Raw genomic sequence first — 14,433 nt, 5'->3', positions numbered from 1 at the left:
TGTGGCATTTTTAAATGTTTCTCAGCACTGGTCAAGGCTGTCCCTTACTGCCTTCCTTAACACTGAAGCGGAAGTTGGTGGGAGTAGAGGTGGGCCAGGTTCCCATGTTTTTCCTAAAAGCTCACCAGTGGAAACCAGGATTTTTTTAGAAATAGGAACAGGCATCCGGAATGTGTTAATTTTTAACAAGAACAGCATTATTATTTCAGAATGAATAATTTGAAGCCACCTACAAAAAATGCAAAAGCCTAATATTTTACTCAGCAAAGATACTTAGAACTATAAAAGCAAAATCATGCTGCCCCGATGTTTCTAACTCCTGTCTAAAACTATTACACAATCTAATTAGCTTAAATTTTATCCAAGTGCATTAAACTTTCCATTAGGCAATACATCATCCAAGAACACACCATGCAGGAGCCTGAATCTGCCTCACTTACACTGGTGGCAAAACTCCCACGGACTTCAAAAAAGCAGAACTAGGCACAGGCAGCTCTGACTTCCTGCCTTCCTCTCTATTTTCATTCCTAAGAGAAGTTTAGTGGTGTATACACAGATTGTTACCACTGTGGCTTTTAATTTTGATGAGTTGTTTAGCAGTACTAACATTAATGTTGTTTCACATAGTAGAAGCAATTGAATACAGGTTATAGGCCAAAATTATGACAATCAGGTAGTTCAAGACGGAGCAAGAACCATCTTATTTGTTAAGTGGAGAAAAGGTTATAAATTAATTGGGCCTGAATTCTCAAAATTGCTTGCAAAATAAAAGAAAGGAGAAGCAGGGGAGCTGAACTTAATAAAAACCATTTTCCCTACTGAGGGAATTCTGTATTAGTCATCCAACAAGACCTAGGATCAGTAGGATCCTTCTGAGAAAAGCAGCAGTCACAGAAGTTTATTATAACACTACAGTGCCATAAAAAGCAAATAATAAATAAAAGAAACAAATGCATTTCTAATTTATCTACATAAAGAACACAAACAAGCTTCACTTCCAAAGGTTTGTGCAAAACAATGGGGGACAAAGAAAGTTACCTCCCTAGTCCATTCTGAACTCCTGTCCACTTTATTTTGAACAGCTGACTTCTCATTAAGAGGTAGAAACAGTATGACCAGAGGAAAAAATTACACATAGACACAAAGTCATGTATAGCTGTGATAAAATTCTGTCTGTTAAAATAGTTAATAATCTACCAAAGTATTAGCTTGATATACTGCTTTCATCCAGAGACCACATAGTATTAAAGGTGCTGATAATAAATTGTACTTTTGGACTTGGCACTCTGTCTTTCATCACCATGTACATGAATGCACAATAAGCACAGTGTAATTGGGATTTCTGCAGCTCGTGGAACACAGCAATGAAGGAGTAACAATCCACTTCCATATTTGTTTTGTTTTGGTCTTCTCCAAAATGCCGTACAGTTTTAAATACTTATTTAGAAAACATCTATTTTTAACATGCCCAGAAAAGCAAGCTTCCTACCTCCCACTTCCAGCTTATATTTCTTCTCTGAATCATTCTCAATCGAATGATTCTGCCTTTCACTTGCAAGAAGACTAGATGGGGACCCTGATAACAGAAGTTCCTTAATAAGGTAGCAGCGTCATAAATAAGGGTTGAAGCAAAGCAAAATGCATAAAAAAGGTTAGGAGATGTTGTTTTGGTTTGTTGTTTCTTTTGGATTTTTAACGTTTATTTAAAATACTAATCCAAAAAATAAGGAAAAAAAAATGATACTGTGAATTCATGTAAAGAGAGGAGAAACTTCTCAGAGAGTAATTCTGAAGAATTATGGTAGTGCCTTAAAAGTACGAAGGCTATGAATTTGTGGAAAACTCAGAAAAGAGACATAAGGTTTAATGAGCTAGACTATGATTAAAATGTTCAATTCTGTAAAAGGTAAAGTTGAAACTGTGAAAATTATGGGTTAAGTCTTAAATTTTAACTGTGGAGAGAAACCGCGTTCAGATGAACCTGAAGGTAAATGGACCACAAAGCATTTAAAAACAAAGGGAAACAGTGGAATGTCTAATACTGCAACAGATTTACTCTTGACTATCTAAAATAGGCAAATGAGAAAATCTTTCAGAAATAGTTCACAGGAATATTTAATTAATAGAAACTGTATGAAACTGCACTGCGAACAAGTTACATACAAGGACTCAGCCATAACCTCTCAGTGGATCACCTGAATAGTGATAAATTGCCATTACTTTCATCAGGAATTAAAAACTTCCAGCCCAAAAACTGCTAATTTTTTATACTCTAAAATGTTACCTTGGTGTCTTGTAGGATTTCCTTAGAATCTTACCCAGGACAAATGTGAGAAAGAGGAAAACCCAACAAAGTATCTCAAAAGCAAAGATAAAAAAGTAATAGGAAAAAAAAAGAAAAAAAAAGAGTTTGCTTTCTGGTCCTTCAGAAATTCAGCAGATGTCTTCCTCACAAAATCTAGAAATAGCTGTTTGAACCTCAAAGAACTGGAAACCTGATCTCTAAACCCAGTAACACTGAAGACTACTGAGAAGCTGATCCTTCTTTTGTTTCAGAAAAGAAGCACTGTACAATAATAGACATACTCAGAAGACTTAAAGCTGGGAGAACACCAACTTTCCCCAAATGTTTGTCCTCTAAAATGCAGGAAAATATATGCAAGACATGACAAATGCAAGAAAAAACAGCAAAAAATCTTGTGTATGTATATATATATATATATATATGTAAACAGAATGTGTAAAAAGTGTAATTTTTGTTAGTCACATATGAAGCTCAATTAAATTTTTGGTTACGCCTGTGTCACCCCAACCAGGTTACTAGGTTGGGCAGAATCTTGACTTATCTTTTCGTTTTTGCTGTTGTTTTGTTGTCTTTTAATTAAAAAACAAAAAAGAAAAGCACAGCATAACAATCCTGATTCTTTGGAGAACAGTAAAAATGTGTTTGACATTACTAGAATTTATACTCAATTATTTAGAGTTATGACAAAACACTATCTGAAGTGCACTAGAGCCCATGAGAAGACTAGTTTCTCATTAGACCAGAACTCCCGTGAAGAACTTTATGACATATTACGAACACGCAATTCTGTTGCTTCAGAAATTACACCTCACATGCAAAGTAAATAGGAATGGGGTTACTTCCCCATAACAGTTTTACACTATTAGAAGTAATTTAGTGCCATATTCTTTGTGTGTCAGAAAGGGAAAGGGGAATTACTAGAATAATTTCTCCCTCTTCATCTCCTTTTTTAGACCAGGAAGAAGAAACAAAATCCAGAAGACAAGATGGTGGGAGGTGAGATGAGAAGAAATCACATGTGTAGTCTAGGGGAGAACAGATGCTAGCAAGTTGGGCTGCTAGTCACACACAAGACTTAGAAATAGGGATGGGGAAAGCTTTACAGCAGTCTTGGATTGTTGGTAAGACCTGAGACATGGTCTCCACTTCAAAGGTTTTGCTGGCATAACCGTATCATTTAGAAGTGTGAAAAAAATCCCGCCCACATTACTACACCCTACTGTAAATGTAGGTCAAGCAGCAAAATAGTCCATTCAGAGACTGAGCTTACACTACACCAATTAAATGGTTTTGCCAGTAAAAGCTGTCTTCTGTTGTGGGTGTGTGGGAAGGAGACAGTAGCTTTTACAAATCTTTTCATGCCTTGGTAAACCGTTTAGAAAACTGGAAGCATCAGTAATTACTTCCTGGTGGTAAATCAGGAATACCAGGCTATCTCTGAAGTTAAAAAGCCCAGCTGTTACATCATGGCAGTTCTCAGAAGTCAGCAGTTCAAGTCTTTCCTACGGGACTTTTGCCTACACTGCAAACAGATCCACACCAAACCTACCTTTTGCCCTTCCTCACAAGACTAAATATGTTTTGGTTTTGTCTCCTTCATTTGGTCCTAAGATTCACTTGTCTCTCACATATCTCTCAGAAATTAGCCTGTGGCTTTCAAAGAAATCCCCTGAGGCCAGATTTTTAGGGTGTGTGACCCATTTAACTTTCTGTGGCCACCTTTGAAGCTGTCCCAACTCCAGTGACTCTGAGCCCAGCAGAAGTCAGGAAATGAGAGTATATGGTAAATAGTTTAACTCACAGTAGTTTGGCTTTCAACTCCAGCTTGGTTGTTTGGTGTTTTGCATCTCGTAAAGATGTCTATTAACTCAAAAGGCTCTGGTTCAAGATAATAAATACAATGACAGTGGGTAGATACCAATGTACCAAAGCTTGCTCCTAAAGAAAGCAGGGTGTGCCATACCACGTATATATGATATGTCCATTCAGTTTTGTGACATATGAAACCTGAGCTCTGAAAAAATGATTTGTTAAGGTTTAAAGCTCAGTAGGTTTGAAACAAAACAAACATGATAACCAGTATTAGGTTTCTGAGCACATCCAGAGCACTTGGCTGACTCGGCAGTCATATATTTACTGACTGGCAGCATTTGCCCAGTAATAGACAAAGAATCCAATAATAGACAATAAAGCCTGTTGTAAAACCAGTTGTAACAGCAGACACTGCCTCTGTCAAGAAAATGAATTTTAAAATGTTACCTTTTAAGACTTCTTTTTTCTCTTACTTTCTCTTTTGTGGGGCCAGGGTGGATGCTATAGAAGAAATAAACATTAATTAAGGTGAGCTCATTCTCAAAAGAATCAGCATAAACATCTTCCCCCTTCATTTACCTGATATTGACCACATATACAGTGTAATTCCAGTTCTGGAAAGTACGGTTGAGCTGAAAAACAGGAAGGCATTGATCACATGAATGGTGAAATGTTAATGGGGCTCTTTGTTGCTTAAGACAGAATTAGAATTTTGCCCTTCTCCCCCCTGAGAAACCAGCTTTCAGTTTTTCAGTCAGGTGATAGAAGTACAACTGCTAGTGAGAGACGTGGTTTTTTTTTACTGACAGAAGGAAACTTCTATAAGGTCAGGATACAGTGAACAGGTGAGTGCACAGGGTACCAACCTTTTTACCTCCTACTCTTCCTCATCTTAAATTCTCAGAAACACTTTGATTAGAAAAGATTTACTGACAAAACTCCAGGGTCAATTTTCACCTAAAATATCACAACCTTGTGATGATCTTTTTTTCAGGCCTTTGTACTATTAATTTTTTCTGAGAGGGCAATGGCTGCTCATTTCTCCCCCTGGGAGAAATGTTTTTCATACTCTGCTAGGGCCAAAGCGACCCCTTTCTAGATTGTTTGGTTCAGGCACCTACATACTTTGCCTGGTTACTCCTGCTGAGAGAATAACCTTGACAGGTGTGGATGGCTGCATTTCTGGCTTGCAGATGACTATAGATGGTTTTCCTAGCTTCTGAAGGCTGAAACCCTCCAGGTGTATTAAAAGAAAAAAAAAGCATAATTGCCATATATTTATGACATCTTATTTTCCTGTAAACAGTTGGTGTAAAGACTACTTACAGATTGTGTGAGTGCCACTATGTGAACTGCCAAAAAAGACAGGGAATATCTGCATTCAGACAGGAGGAACATTTAGAGGCAGGAGCTTCCACCCAGAGGGCCCAGAAAGGAGATTATGTCTGTTAAAATGGACTGAAAAACCAGGGGCTACTAGAAACCCCAACAACTGACCTATGACAGAAATCTTCTGAAGCAAGTAATATTAGGGTAAATTGGAAAAATATATTGACTCACAAAAATGAAAAGTGCCTGCTTTTTAAAATTATTTCTATCACAATATACCTTCAAAACCATATGAGGACTTGGGGCGAAAAAACTTGCTCTGTATAGTGATGTTGGAATTTAGACATCTATCTCCTTCAGTGGACAGTTCTAATTATCCATGCTTTCAAAAACCACATCTAGTATATACATTTCTTAAGAAACTGGTTAGTACAGTGGAGTCCTTTCAAAACTTCATCCATAATGCCTGATATTCCCAGCCAGACCTGAATTCGTTGCTGTGCAAATCAATAATAGATCTTTGGAGAACATTTTAAGAATTGACTTGTTAGTCTCTTTTATTTTCCTTCTAAGATGGGTAAAATCAATGGGACAGATTCAAATACGTAATGACATAGGAAAGAAAACATAACTTACCCATTCTGCAACCACATCATGTACTTTTGACTCTGAGTTGGAGTTGGAACTATAGACAGTTATAGATATCCTGTAGAACAGCCCACCTGTCCATTAAAAACAGCATCACAATGTCAGAAACTGAGCAAATACACCTTTTCAGTAACAAGATTTGTTTCATGATTAATATAAAGATTGGGCTGAACCCCAGATACAAGAACAACTCGAGCTCTTTTTGGTTTTCTACAAGTTTGGAGTGAAAAGGCCTTGCAGGCTAGGGCCCATTCTCATTAGTTCCTTCAAATTACACAAGAATTCCCTCCCCCTCCATGTTTTTTTAATTGTGACATGGAAAATCAAAGCCAACGTACATATAAATAGTATTTTGCATATGCCTTTAATGGGGTGTGTTAAAGCATGATCATGAAAGTGTCATGAATTTAAAAAGTAATCATAATTACTGACATCTGTAACAGATAAATTCAGCTTTCAGTCATATTGCTATAACCCAGACTTCAAGCACTGTACATTAGACTTAAAACATTGTAAGAGCACATAAGGCTCACCAGTTGAAAGTAACAAGGTAATTGAGGACAGAATTAGGTGGGAGGAGGGAAACCCAGCTCTTGTATTCACAGCAGTGTCTTTGCTCTCAGGTCTGTTGATAGCCAGGTAGTAGAAGAACCCACATGAGCTTCACAAAATGGGCAGCTGAACAAACCATCTTTCGTCACAAAATGTGTTAACACTTGGCTTGGAGCAATTTTATACTCAAAAAAATTGTTTTGAAATGGCACTGGGTAAATATAAACTCTCTTTAAGGTCATGAGCTGCTAGGCAGCATTGCAAAATTTCACATTTAATAAATAAGATCAAATCATATTTTAGTTATACTTGATGTTAAACATCTATAGTTTTTATAAGTCATTTTTCATTAAGCTCCTAAAAATTCTGTATGGTCTGGCTGGATAAAATTTCCCAGGATGTGGGGGAGGTTTAAGAGCTTCTGGATCAATTCACTTGCATGTTGCACACATGTGGCTTTGCTTGATTCAGGGCTGTTGCCAAAGGAAGCTGTGAGCTCTTGTATTTATATAAATCTTATGTAAATCTTATAGAGACACTAGATAGGACAGAACAGGACATGACAACAACTACAGAGAAATCCCTTTATGTCTCCTGATTGTAAAGGAATTGGTCTATCTTTCTGAGTATAAATAAAATGTATTTTATTCTAGGTGGAGTAAATTTCATCATTTTACAACTTCAGAGCTTCAAAGAGCTTGAAATGAAAGTATCTGGGAAAAAAAACCCTTAAGTCAGTATTTTCTAATTTACTAGTACATACTGGTTACTGTCCTATGCAGGAGCTGGTTTAAGCATTGTTCTTTCTTTTCATTATGGAATTGACTGTATGATCACTGAAACTAGTATGAGAATTCCTCTGCAATAAGATTCTAATAAATTTCTAGCAGGAAGATGGTTTGCCAGCTACCTTCTTTGGAAAGCTATGATTAATTTATAGATATGAGTAGAATGAACTTGTTTGCTTTTTGATTTATTGTCATTTTTTCCTCCTTTATCTCCACAGACACACTAATTTGCTATGAAGTTTTATCTGAAAATGTATCTTAGTTTTATTACTGTGATAGTTTCAAATAAAAAAAGAGGAAAAGAAGTCTTTGGAAATAGAAAATTGGAATGTGGACAAGTTGAAAATGCTTGCAAGACTTGGATCTCATTTATATGTATATATCTCTGTATATACATTTATTCAATTTTCTATGTATAATGTAACTTTTATAAGGGCTATACAGGTATACATACAGAAAGTGTGCATTATATATATTCTCAGACATTCATATATAATAATATATATAATTATAATATTATTTACACTATTATGTATATCAACAAAAACACCTCAATATAGGAATATGCAAAGTATTTTTCAAATCAAACATAGCAACTATGAACTAGACAACAGCTTCAAGAACTCCACCAGATGGTGGCCCTAAGCATGTTCTAATGAGGTGAAAAAAGAACAAGAACAGAGAACTAATCTACAATTTTAAACACTCTCAGGAGACTGCAGGGGCTGATAGTAAAAACTAAAAATGATTTCTCAATCTCCAAATTAAACAGTGGAAATTCCACCTCAAAATGCTGGATGAAAAAAAAAATATTTTCATGGGCAGAAAATTGATGAAAAGTAGCCAAAGATAATTTTTAAAAAGAGGAAAAAAAAAACAAACCTGGAAAAACAATTCTCATTACACCCACCAGCAACTACAAAAATAGAATGATCAATGAAATATAAGGATTGGGGGTTTTTAATTCTGTTAGGCAAATTATCCAAAAGTTTGTTTTGGAAAATCTTTGCTTTTTGAAAGTTAAACTCTCGAAAATGGATGAATGCTATAAGTTGAAAACATTTATACAACATCAAACATAAAATACATGGCAACCCAATAAATCACCCTCACAGTCTCATGAAAGCTGTCTTAGAGAAGCACTTAAAAACTAGAAATCACGTATTGATGACATTTGCTATCACTAAGATGCTACAAATCCCGTTCTACTGTAATTAAATGACTATTCCAAAATCTTCTCATATGCTAAATGGATCTATATCTAAAGGATAAAAGCCAGCTACTTCTATGTTCAGTCTACGAACTGAGTATCTAATAGATAAGATGATTTTTTTCTTTTTTCTACATCTAACTTAAAAGCTTGACATACTGTAGTTGACCTCAGGTTGACACAGGCAGCCCAGCTCAGGAAGGGAGTAACATAAACAAGAAAAAAGGACTGCAGGAGAGCTATTAAGTTGATTCAGTGGTGGGCAAGGGGTGGTATTTTGGCTTGTCCCGGATGGAAAATTGGCGAGTGAATGAACCTGTATTGAAACTGGTGACTGATGGTACATTACAGAAGAAACTGGTATTTGAGACTGCATGAAAGAGTGACGAATTACTTCTGCAGGTGTCATCAGAATGCCCTTCAAGATGGTCTCTTCGTGCTGAATAACTGCACTGTATGAAGATGGCAAAGGTATCCCATAATTCATTTTTGCAATTCTTGATGACTCCAAAACAGAAAAGAGATTTTCAAAATGTCCATATTCAGCATTTTCAAAATCTAAAGCACGAGTACTAACAATATGCAGAGAAGACACTCCTCTGTGCACTTCCCCTTTAGAAAGCCTCAATATGTTTGTTGTCAGAACAGCAGAATGCCTTATGTCTTCATTATTACCAACGGTTTCCTGTTCTACTGCCCATAGAGAGTATCTCAGGTTGTCCTCTTGATTTTCAACAGAGTTTTGTCCTGAAACAGTTAGATGACTTCTTGGTGTTACTGTTGTTGGCAAGCTTAACCCTGCTACATCCCACTGAGACATCAGGCTTGGAGAAATTATATCAAGATTGTTCTGAAAACTCTGTGGGAGGGGAGGTGTGGAGTAGCTGTTAGGAGGTACATTGATGTTTGAGTCTGAATGAAGAAAATGCCTTAATTCCAAAGACAGTGTCATTGGAAGGAAGTCAGAACTCATTGAAGCGATGTTTTTAAAATAAACACCTGCATTTATTTGAACTTTACTTCTTGCTTTATCAGTAGTATTTGCTACAGCATCATTCACTGAAAGACTTTGAGACTGCAGTGATCCATGTGTTCTTGCACGGTCTACTGAACTCTTAACTGGTGTATTGACCAAGCATGTAGCTTGGCTATCTCTTGAAGATGCAGTCTGGATTCTTGAATGTGTTGGAAGGACAGAAACAAGCTGCTGCCTCTTGTTCAGGAAGGTCATGTTGGTTTGATCACTTACTATGCCCATTTCAATTTGCATGTGCAAACTATCAAATATAATAAATTTTTCTATGGAGTTTTCAAGTACCTTGTTAAAGGGACTTACCTGTTCCCATCCAGAGGATTGACTCAAAAGTGTTTCCGAGGAAGGGGAAAGAAAGTCAAAATAAAATGTACTGTTGGAAGAGATGGTTAGGTTTGCAAAGGTCATTGTTGACTTCAACTGTGATATTGTCCTGCCATTACTTTCTGAAATTACCTTTGAAAGACCTGGAATAAACAAACTAAAGATTTGTGCTTCCAAAGTTGATGCATGACTAGAGAAGTTATATTCTTTAGCCTTGTGACCTAATAATTTGATGGCAGATGTTTGCTCAGAGATACTGTCAGACTTTGCAGGTGAACTAACGGATGGCAATCTCTCTGTTGGGGAAGAAAGCAGTTTATTAAATGAGAGCCACCAATTTTCTGATGGCTCCCCAGGTAACATTTGAGATGCTTCTTTCGAATGACAGGAAACAGTCCAGAAACTTGCTGTTAAAGAAGGGGAAATATCTACATATTTTGTTGGAAAATCCAAGTAACCTGAGTCCTGGGAGTTGCCAAGTCTATTAATGTAATCTGGCTCTAATATGGAAAAAGCTGACTCTTCATTTTCATTACTATCATAAAATGCATCTAAATTGTTCTCCAATTTTCCATTTCCGAGGGTCTGACCTGGCTTTTGAAAATCCACTGGATGTTTTAAATAATGAGATCTGTAATTGCTATTAGTTATAAATAACCTATCACTTTCCAAATATATGTCAGTCAGTGGTTGTTGATAAGCAGGCAGGGTCATTACATTACGCTTGAATGCTGAGCTTGTCCAGCCTGTTCCTACCACAAGTGTTGAAAATGTTAATAATTCTCTACTGTGTCCTAGGACTGAACTTGTCAGTTGGATATCAGGAATAATTTTTGTGTATGTTGTTTTCATGTTTTGAGAAAAAGTTGTTGGGTTTGCAGGTGGGGTCTCCAGAGAGGTTAAATTTGCAGTGCCTTCTGAGTGATGTTCCTTCATGTGAATTGATTTTCTAAACTGCAGTTCACTGTTTGCTGCAAACATAGAAAAAGTTTTCTTATCAGCATTTCCTTCTATCATTTCCAGGTAAAAATTTTCAGGTGCGAAGTCCAGCAAATCTATCCTACTTTTTGGGAATGATGAATTCTCCTCTGTAGGTGATATAGATAAGCTAGAAAGAGAACGATGTTTGTCTTCTTGAATGTCAGAGGTGATATGAAGTACAGTCTCACTCCACCAACTCCCAGGCTCCAAGACATTGCTTACGTGCATGAAATTGGTTGTGCTGCTGCTGGAGGATGAAATCCACACAGTTTCTTTTTTGTGTTCGTAAGCAGCGCTGCTGCTGCTGCTGCTGCTGCTGCTGCTGCTGCTGCTGCTGCTGCTGCTGCTGCTGCTGCTGCTGCTGCTGCTGCTGCTGCTGCTGCTGCTGCTGCTGGGAGAGCGGAACACTGGCTTGGAATCAGAATGATCCAGCCCATCTGCCAAAGTCCGTGTTAGATCTGCATTAGTACTTCTGCTTTGAAGAAGAGGAACTGCTGCATTCACAGAAGGCTCTGTAACAGCATCTGCTTCATCAGAAGTGCCATGAAGTAAACTTCTAGAATAATTCAAAATATTTTCATTTGGTAACCGATTCATCACAGAATTATCTAGGCTGATTTTTTCTGTAAAAGCAGACAAGATGTCATTGCTGGTCTCCTCAGAAGCAGCTGATGTAGACACAGGCAGAAGAAACAAGCTGTGTATGTTTTTTCTCTCTGGGTTCTCATCTGCTGGGTTTTTATTGAAAAGGAGAGGCCTTCGTTTCACTGGCCAAATAATTGGGGTTGAGATAATTCCTATGTTTTTGATCCCTTCTATCTTAGACTCTTGTTGCCTCTGAGGTCGTGAGTGGGAGGATTCAGGTGAATTTCTCTTCATTCTGAAGACAACCGTAGCAGGAAGTCTGAATTCCTGCAGGTCTGTGTGTAGTAAGCCATATAGTTAATGGATTAAAGAAAATATATGGAACTTAACTGTCTGTTCTTGGCTTGCCTGCTCTTGGTCTAAAGATAATTTACCAAGAATGGAAAACTGCCAGTTAGCTGAGTGAAATGTTAATTTGCCTCTACTGTAAATAAATGTGGCTTATTTTTCTTAGCCTTTCTACTTTCTCTTGGAAGTTTCAAAGCCAAAGAAAGGACTTAATTGTTCAGTTTTTATTCATACTAGCCCTAATACGGCATTCAGTTCCTTCTGCACTTATAAAAAGCAGAGTTAACTGCTCACGGAGAACATAGTGGCTCCACAGAAAGAAAAAAGCACAATTTGGAAGAAATTTTCAGTCTTCTCCTTATTTCCACAGCTTAATAAATCCAAACAGCCTGAACTCAAATAAATCATTTCACATTGTCTACTGTACTGCTTGATTGCCAATGTACAAGAAATCTGCCAAGAGAAAAAATGCTCCAAGAATTTTAAATCCTACAGTAACAACTGATGCATTTGGAAAAAAAATAACCACTAAAATCCCCAGATTCTAATTTATTTCTGTGGAGCACACTGAAAAAATAAATCTTTACAAAAGTATCTTTAAGCCTCAGATGAAAATTGCAGAAATGTATCTCTGTGTTGTTAATAATGCTTAACAGCTATCTTCAACAAACTAATAAATATTTTAGAAGTGCCTCACAAAATGATGCTCAGTCTCTAGGAGACAGTGATATCATAGAACTTGAGAAAACCTCAAAAGAAATCCCTGCTTTTTTCCTGTGCTAATAATAAGCTCATTTACTACCTTATTTTTCCCCTTAATCTTTCTAAATGAAAAGTAAACGATATCTGACACTGTCAACATTTTCCCTAGTAAAGTCTGATCCAGCTCTTCTTGAAGTCAGTGGAAAGATTCCTGTTGACTCAGTGGAAGTGGCTTTGCTCCATAGGAACGATTCCACTTGGCTCCTGTGCCTGACTAGTGAGGAACAGACAATCCCAGCATACTACCACCCTGGCTGCACAAGTGGGAGCTACACAATGCCTCACAACCTGCAGCCTTAGATATTTCAATAGTGTGGTTCTTTTTGGACCCTTTTTAAAATTCCCTCATTCTTTGCGTGGGTAAACACGACTGACACAAAGTGAGTCCCTTTCATACAAGAGCCAGGTAAACGTGATAAAAAAACCCACTGAATTTGGTTCTGTTCTCATTTACACCATTCTTGCATGGCCCAGTGAGGTTACTCCTGATTTATTTCAGTGTAAATGAGACCAGAACTGAGACACGACCCTTGACATTATGATAGGATGAAAAACACACCTTAAAATACAATAAATTTGCTCTCGACACAGTATGAGGAAAAATGTAACACAGGATTTCTTACCATTGTTTGGCTTATCGTTTCTATTAGTATCGGGCATGTTAGTGGTGACAGTGGGTGGTGTAGGAGTAGTAGCATTTACAGTAGCTGGTAATAAAGATGAGAAAGAGGTGAACTTGAATGAAATATGAATGTTAATGAGGTAAGACAAAATGGGAACAATGCATGACAACGTAAAACTAAACCATCTACACACAATGCCATAAATGTTAAATAAACACATTATTTTTTCTGCACAAAGTGACAAATGGATATTAACTGAGGTCCCAATCCTGAAATCTTCACTGATTTCAGTGGGAGTTTTGCCAGTGTAAGGGTTGCAAGTCCTGTACTGCTTTCATAAACTCAAAATCCTCTTATGAGAGCTTCAGATCCAAACAGCTGTGCAAAGACTAGAAAACAGATATTGTAAGTTCTAAGATGCATGCACATGGAATATGAGTGGCAGAAAGAATAATTGTCCCTCCTCAGGAACTGAAAATTATGAACAAATGTGAGACTAAAATGCTCATGTAAGGATCCAATTAACTACATTGAACTCCCTACAATGAAGATAATTGAAATCAGTCTTGGAATAGTCGGAGGGAAAGACACATTTGGAAAGCTTCATGTAGGATCTCAGCTGTACTGTTCCCACTGACACTAACACAGGAGTTATCCCACACAACCCTGGCAAATGTTTCCCAGGAGAACCAGCTAGAACATGCTTCAAAGTCAGAGCGACAGCCAACTACACATTTCCCCCAGAGCAGAGTAGGAGGGTATAAATGGTACAGGAATTCAAAGATCATGCCACTAGATTTTCAAAGAATTGTTTGGAAAATAATTAAATTTTGTCTAGTGACTCCTAGGGAATGCAAATCTCCTCACTGCCAGCTTTCTTTTTTCCTGAAAATTCTTTTTAAAGAGTGAAGGTTGGTGCAGTATAATCTCAGTGTTAGAAGGCTTTTGCAGATTTTGACCAAGAATGAAACTGGAAAGATTAAGCAATTAAAATTTAGTCAAGAAATTGCAGTTTTGATTTTTTGTGAGATTATTTTAGCTAACTTTTTGAGGCTGAAAGTCATAAATTCAGGTCTCAGCTTAGGGAGCAGGTTCAAATTCAGGCTTCAGTGCAACAAGAAACATAGGGAAAG

The 14,433-nt window shown here is 37.2% G+C and overlaps 1 protein-coding gene across 1 annotated transcript in view; it reads right to left on the bottom strand.

The window, feature by feature from the left end:
* The window catches only part of GPR126 (G protein-coupled receptor 126), a 107,388-nt gene that overhangs the window by 34,886 nt on the left and 58,069 nt on the right, over positions 1-14,433 (bottom strand). Inside the window, exons 6-11 of the mRNA XM_009998528.1 lie at positions 13,301-13,384; positions 6,083-6,168; positions 4,697-4,749; positions 4,575-4,618; positions 3,409-3,433; positions 2,170-2,180 (exon numbers count right to left, since the gene is read on the bottom strand). Coding sequence (XP_009996830.1) covers positions 2,170-2,180; positions 3,409-3,433; positions 4,575-4,618; positions 4,697-4,749; positions 6,083-6,168; positions 13,301-13,384 — 303 coding nt within the window. The remainder of the gene's footprint in view (positions 1-2,169; positions 2,181-3,408; positions 3,434-4,574; positions 4,619-4,696; positions 4,750-6,082; positions 6,169-13,300; positions 13,385-14,433) is intronic.

Source organism: Chaetura pelagica, unplaced genomic scaffold (assembly GCF_000747805.2).
Source record: "Chaetura pelagica isolate M959 unplaced genomic scaffold, ChaPel_1.0 scaffold455, whole genome shotgun sequence".
NCBI lineage: Eukaryota > Metazoa > Chordata > Aves > Apodiformes > Apodidae > Chaetura > Chaetura pelagica.
The sequence above is the reverse complement of the archived record's forward strand: the minus strand, read 5'-3'. Positions and strand labels throughout refer to the sequence as shown.